Source organism: Neopelma chrysocephalum, unplaced genomic scaffold, assembly GCF_003984885.1.
Source record: "Neopelma chrysocephalum unplaced genomic scaffold, ASM398488v2 Primary Assembly neopelma1_26, whole genome shotgun sequence".
Lineage (NCBI taxonomy): Eukaryota > Metazoa > Chordata > Aves > Passeriformes > Pipridae > Neopelma > Neopelma chrysocephalum.
In genome coordinates, this window is record NW_020897695.1 from 9,041,337 (window position 1) to 9,048,541 (window position 7,205).

At 43.0% G+C, this 7,205-nt stretch overlaps 1 protein-coding gene across 2 annotated transcripts in view; it reads right to left on the bottom strand.

The window, feature by feature from the left end:
• GADL1 (glutamate decarboxylase like 1) overlaps positions 1 to 6,309 on the bottom strand; it is an 82,286-nt gene extending 75,977 nt beyond the window's left edge. The window contains exon 1 of one of the 2 annotated variants that reach the window (XM_027675450.1): positions 6,171 to 6,293. In XM_027675450.1, coding sequence (XP_027531251.1) covers positions 6,171 to 6,177 — 7 coding nt within the window. In that variant the 5' untranslated portion in view covers positions 6,178 to 6,293. Of the gene's footprint in view, positions 1 to 6,170 lie in introns of both variants that reach the window. The other variant, XM_027675449.1, reaches the window with a different exon arrangement.
• Positions 6,310 to 7,205: the final 896 nt, after the last annotated feature.

Below are 7,205 nucleotides of genomic sequence, written 5' to 3' on the forward strand. Positions count from 1 at the left end.
ATGGGTCCTGTTCTCCATCCCACACCTGAATTTCCCATTCTGAAAGGAAAAGTTGGGAGGAGAGTGAAATCTGGAGAGGAGACCCAGTAACAAATATCTGACAGGGAACACAACGTCCACGCTAGGACAGAGGTCCTGCTCTCAGAGGTATTTCCAGAGTTCTGAGGGAACACCCTTATTAGTTGAAAGCTCATGACTTTGTTGTGCCCATTTGCTGTGTGCCAAGCGCTTGCTATACACAACAGTCCTAGGCAGCGTTTGTTTAAAAAAAAAAAAAAACCAAAAGCAAACCAAAACAAAAAACCACCAAACCACAAAACCAAAAACAGTAGACAAAAGTTAAGAAAAAAGAATCAGAAACTTTTATGCAGCCAAACCTCAGGAATTGATGTTAATATTTCATAAAAACTTCACAATGCCCTAACCAAGCAACTGCAGGAATGATTCATGCTGTAACATTTCCAATTAGGAAGAAAGGCTGTGGAGAATCAGAATTCACCTTGATGCAAAACTGAGAAATGGCAAATGCCAGCTATGAAATGGAAATCTCAATTCCCTGAACCCAAAGAGATTCTCTCAGCTCACATGTTCCAATTTTCAACACCAGCTAACAGTGTAGGAAGCATATGAGAAACAAAATTGGTTTTAATATAATTAAAAGTTGCACATTGATAATGAACATTTAATGAATGTTCCTTTTTTTCTGTGGGAAAGTGACTGAATCCGCAACATGTAAGTCAATCAAAGGCACAGTGCACAGGATAGCAAAGTTAACTTCAGGATTCTGAGTTCAGACAGAAGTGATGAATATATGTGTGACCCACATAGAATATATGGAATCCCTCTGATTTTCCTGGTTCCTGCTGGAAAAAAAAATGCAGAACTTTAATTTGGAAAAAGAATTCTATTTGTGTCTTCAACTTGACTTAATAGACTTCATGACAGCTTGTAATTTCATGCAAGAATTCTATTTTTAGTCATAATATAAATTTTTAGCTCCAGTCTTTCAAAATCAACTAAGTAGTAATTTAATAAAACTGAGTTTTATGGGATTCAATGAAAGTTAAAATGTAGAAATAGATGAAAAGTCTAAATTTCATTTTAAGAAGTTTTACCTCTACACTCAACTTACAGTCAAAACAACTTTTTCCCCTTTTTCTTAATATCGTAAACACTTTCGTATTTTCTGCTTCCTACAAAGGATTTCCAGTTGCTGTTCACTAACTCATGTCTACAACATATCTCTGAGATACACCCTTATTTACTAATACAGGGAAGCTAGTGCATAGTAAATCAGGATGTAACTTTCCAGCCCACTAGGTCCTCTGAACTAGTTTCTATGCAGATATTCATAATTTATTAGTATATTAATTCAATGTAAAAGTAGTTCAAAGTAACCCAATGCACTTTCAAAATGGAGCAAGCTGCTTTGCACAGACTATAACATTGCTGATCAGATCAGCAGAGACCAGTCATATAGATGAGGGACCCAAGCAGTGCTCTGGACACACCACTTCAGATTGTCCCTGCCATGGGTTTAACTATGTGATTTTGGGAAATCCCTCTAGAGCTGCAAGAGGCCAAGCTGCTGGGTGACACTGGCAAGTGCCAGCAGAAGACACTAACAGTCCTTTTCTAGAGCATCAGCCTGGATGAGACCTGGTAGAAGCACAGATCTGACCATAGTATGCATGCTGAGACTTACCAACAAGACCATATGATCCCTGTCACAGCAAGGCAACTGAAAGAGGCCCAAACAGAGCCACCGCACCATCTGTAGTCTGACAACACCCATGTCTTCCATTTTTCCTCTAACAAAGGCAGAAGATGGAGAACTTATTTTGTTTGGGTTTTTGTTTGACCATGTTTGACCACGCCAAAACTTAAATCAGTCATTTGACATTAGCATTGCAACCAAATACCAGGCACATACAGCAATTATTGCTTGCTCTTTCCCCTTCAGGCTGATACAACAGCTTTTAAACATGATATACTGGCCCAAAAGGGGACTCAATAATCCCTTAACAATAGAGTAGGTCTGCTTGAGAAAAATTAGTTTAAGCAGCTCAGTGAGACACTGCAACCTTTCTTGTTGAAACCCTGACATTTGCCAATGCATAAGATCATATTTATGAGGCTTTTCAGCTTACATAAGGGCAGAGACATCCGAGCTTTAGAGCCACAAGCTCTTCCAGATTATCTGGGTTTGACCAACTACTTTGTAGAGTTATTGCTACTTTGCTGACAAAATGCCTTGGTGACTAAGAACCACTTTCCTCATCATATTCACGGCATGGAAGAACTTCTGGTCCAGTGACTTTTACTTTAAAAGACAATTCTATTTACTGACACTTGACAAGTTTTTCACTAAAGAAAAAAATAAAGATCACATGCACTCAAGAAACAGTAATAGAGATGGATGACATACATACATTTGAATCAGGTCAAAGACACCTTTTATTGCCCTTAGACTAGATCTGACAATAATCCACAGAAACAACCTCTAACATGTCACAAAGCAACAACCATTTGCCTTTTCAATTAATTAGTCCCTCATTGCACATGTATAAGCCACATTAATGGTAAAATAACTTTGTGCACAGATGTGAGAATAAAAAAGGAGTCAAATGGCCCCAATTTAGCCATGTCCTGCTGAGTATCCTTGACTCATCGATGCTTTACAAACAACTACTTCCAACAACCTCTGCCATTTATGACGTAACGCAAAGCAAAAGAGGCCGTAAGAAATTTATCTTTTGATTTTTGCAAATCTTAAAGAGTTAATTTCTGTAAACATCTGGGATGAACACAAAAAACTATCTCAAATCTCTCCACAGGTTGGGGGAAGTCAGAGAAATACAAAGATATGTACAAAGAAATACAATACACATGTACTTCAATGTGTCCATTTTTTCTGTCTTGAATGTGTAATAAATGCTTATGCAAATATCAGTGGTCTTTAAAGAAGCAGCCAGCTTAAAATAGTTAAGGGCTGGGAAATAAGGCACATGAAATTTAAACTGTTTAATAGGCAATAATAGCTGAATCAGTATGCAACAAGATCTCTTATTGCATTAAAAAGTGACAACTCTTGGTTGTATAAGTGACAGCTTAAAAGATGCCTTAATCAAGAAAGAAAAATTATTTATTGAACTTTTCAAATGTCAAATTAAGCTTCTTCACTAAATGTTCATTAACTGCCAAGAAAATTCTTATTAATTTTAAAGCACCATGAATGCACTCTCACGAAATGACCTTATTTGATGCAAGCTTCATTTCTTGTAAACCTATGTTTCCCTTCCTCTGAAGAAGTGATATTGGCAAAGATCCTAGGACCTCTTTTATCAGATCAGATTTTAAGACACAGGAGAGATCCTATTCCTCTGCTCTAACCAAAATACTAACCTGAGTGTCACATTACCAGAGCCTTAAAGTCACACTAACTTCCAGTATGTTTCACCATGCTTCACATTACAGAGGTTTGAGATGGCAACATAGCAACATCTTACACAAAATATTTGCTGACTCACCTTCCCAATCTGGTGGTGACATAAACCGCATAACACCCTAAACATACGATATACACACTGAGAAGACAGCAATTCAGGAGTTAAAAAGCAGCATATCGCATAAATGCTGGCTGCTCCCTTCCCCTTGTGGTTTCCAGCTCTGACTCTGTTATACTTGATGAGCTAGCAACTTGCCTGGGAATCTGCTTAATTCATTCAGCCCTTCCCCACAAGGGAACAGCTCACCTAATTTTTTTTCTCCAAATACAGAATTTGCCAGGCTGTCTCCATGCCAAAACAACCTTGGAAAACTACCCTGATGCCAAATTACTGAAGGATATGTGCAGTCAAGATCCCTTTCTGCAGTTAGGAGTAGGAATTTACAACTTGGCCCCCTCTCATTAATGGGATTTTGCTGTCTTTTGTGTTAGGAATTATAGCCTAAAAAAAAAATCCTCTTACTCATTCCTGCATAGTCATTAAGGCTTCCCTTGTGGACAGTGATGATGTCTGAAAGAAATTAGGCTGAATTAGCAACAAGCAAGATCAAACTCAAGCACACACTTTCAGATACAGTAACAGTGTTAGAAAAAGAAAAGGAAAAAGAAAAGAAACAAGGAAAACAACCCACAGTGTGTCCCCACAAGATTGCTGCCACTGCGCTCACCACAGCAGACACTGCAAGTGTTAACTCCACGCACATACACGTCTCCAATCCAACTGTGTCCACTTTGCCAGCTGCTCCGGCTGCGCAAAGCAAACACAATGCTAGTGCTGCAACAGGCAGGTGCCTTCAGACTTTGTCTCCTAGGTGTTTTCCAATATAACCTTAAAAGCTAAGAGTCCATAAAATCAGTATGGAAAAAAGAACTGCACATATCAGCCCAGAAGGTCTGGTTTTAACAATGGATTCACATTTGCTTGGGGGGGCAGGGAGGGCGAACCTGACAGTAAACACGGCAAATCACCAAAGGTAAAGGGAAGAGAGGATTGGGAGAGTAAAGGATTCCTCATGAGAGAGAAAGTACAGAGAAATTACAGATGCTACTCATGAATAAGAAAGAGAGGCTGGAAAACCTTCAGCAACAAGGGTGGATATCATATTATCTCCAGACACATTGTCTTACCAGCACAAACCAATGGTTTTGGAACAAAATTAGACTTTGAGTAGCATACATCAGACAATTTTTGAACAAGAACACTACTACCCAGCTAAACCACCAGGATCTCAGTCTTAGTGACTACTGGCAGCATATCTTTGGTGTTGTCCTAGCAGAGGATATAAATACAAGCTGCATCTGAAGCTAATCACTTTTGGAGCTGCTGTCACAGCACTGCTCCTGCTACTCACATAGTACAGCTAACGCTACAGTACAGCCTTAGACTACTGTGCAGACCAGATCATATTATATCACATGTATCACCATATCACACTGTAATTGTCATGTAACTTTACAATCCTCATTCAATTTATATCAAATAAAGCAAAAGGGAGAAATTGTTTTCAAAATATTAAGTTTCTGAAGTTTTCTTTCAAATATATTGTTTTATTTGGCGATTTGTCTGCCAATATAGTGCTAATAACTTGGATCACTCATGAATGCAAGACACTTAGCCTATGGGAGACAAGCTAGGAGACTTCTCAACCTGGGGATAAAAACTTTTTTGCTGTTTCACCCATGTTTAGGGTAAAAAAAAAAAAGAAACATACTAGATCTCAAGCCTTTTTTGACTGTTTTCATAAGAGATTCCCAATTTGAGATAAGTGGAGAAATTCTTATCAAGAATATTGATCTTGTGGGAGAGGAGGCAGCCATCTGAAAACACTTTTACTATTTTCTGACTTAGCAACCAGCTTCCACTCACAAGACCAAAGAATTCCTTGCCTCTTAACCTTGCAAATAATGGTTTGAATCCTAGGTGTACCACAATTTAATCTCTGCATTTGCTAAGCTCCTCCAGCAGTCTCATTATTGTATTAGCCACAGGTCATCCACATTCTCAGCTTTCATAAACATATGGCCAACTTTTACTTTTCATCATTTAATGATGCAAGGCCTTCCTCTTAATGCGGGTAAAAGAACTTGACAATACATTTATAAAACAGGATTAACTTCTCCCTTACTGAGACCTTTTGTTCCAAAGCAAATCACTGTATTACCGTGCCTATTTTATTCTGGTGCCAGAAAGAAAAAAAAAAAAAGAGTTAAAATTAAAGGCAACTCTCTTTGAAGATCATTTATTTCAGAAAAAAAAATGCTGTTCTGCAATGATTTTATGATAACTGTTGCAAACCCTGTACCTTATTAAACCATTCCGGCTACGCTGCTGCTGCGCTGTAACAAATGGAGGTTACAGGTCGACACCCAGCAGGCAGCTACACCTCCCGCATCTGGGCTGCGCGCCGACCCTGCCTCCCTCCTCTGCCCAGAGGTCCCTCTCCTCGCCAGGCCCGGCGACACCCGTGGTAGGGAGGCTGCTGGAGCCCCCGCGGGCCGGGGAACGAGTTCAAAGCCCCGAGCTGGGCTGAAAGCGCTGTTCTCCCCTCCTCCCGGCCCTCTCTCTCCAGCCCCTCCGCCTGGCCCGGAGGGCGCCGCCCCGGCGGCCGCAGCGCGGCTGAAGCGGGGAGAGAGGAGGCGGCTGTGCCCCGCCGGCGTTTACCCTCCATCTCGCCGTCGAGGTGGGACCGGAGAGGAGGGGAGGCACCTCCCCGGCGTGGCTCCCGCGCCGAGAGAAACCGAGCCCGCAGCCTTCGCCCCGCACGCCCGCAGCCGCCCCGGCGCTCCTCCGGGCCGCCTATTAATACCCTCGTCGCCGCTGGCCCGCCGCCATCCGCCTGCCCCGGCGGGGGCGGGCGACGGGGCACAGCCGGAGCGGTGCCGCCCGCAGGGAGCCTGGCTGCCCCCGAGGGTCAGGGAGGGCTGCGCTAAAGGCGGAGATGGTGGATGGTGTAATGCCCGGAGGTGGCCTTTCTTGCGAACTCGGGGGGTCGTGGCTGTCGCTGCTTGTGCCGGAGTTTGTTTTGGTGCCTCTGAAACCTGACCCGGTGCCTCAAAACTTTCCCCGGGGCTGCGTGGCGCTCCCGAAGGCAGGCAGTCGGCAGCCGGGCTGGTCCAGCACAGCCCAGCCCGATGCCATCAGCCTGGCCGGGCACGGCCGCCCGCCGAGGGCAGTTTTCACAGAATCACAGAATGTTCTGAGTTGGAAGGGACCGACAGGGATCATCGAGTCCAACTCCTGGCTCTGCACAGGACCATCCCCAAGAGTCACACCGTGTGTCTGAGAGTATAGTCCTAATGCTTCTTGAACTCTGACAGGTTTGGTGCTGTGACCACTTCCCTGGGGAGCCTGTTCCAGTGCCCAAACACCCTGGGGGTGGAGAACCTTTTTCTAATATCCAACCTAAACCTCCCCTGACACAACTTCAGGCCATTCCCTGTGGTCCTGTCACTGGTCACCAGAGAGAAGAGATCAGTGTCTGTCCCTCCACATCCCCTCACAAGAAAGTTGTAGACTGCATTTAGGGCCCCCCCCCAGCCTACTCTTCTCCAAGCTGAATAGGGCTCTCGATGAGTTATCACTGACATCCCGTCCCAGTTCATTCCAGGACACCAGTTCTATTCAATGGAACACAGGCCTTTTTAATTCTCATCCCTTTATTTTCTCCTAATTACTACTTCTTAAAATAAATTTCCT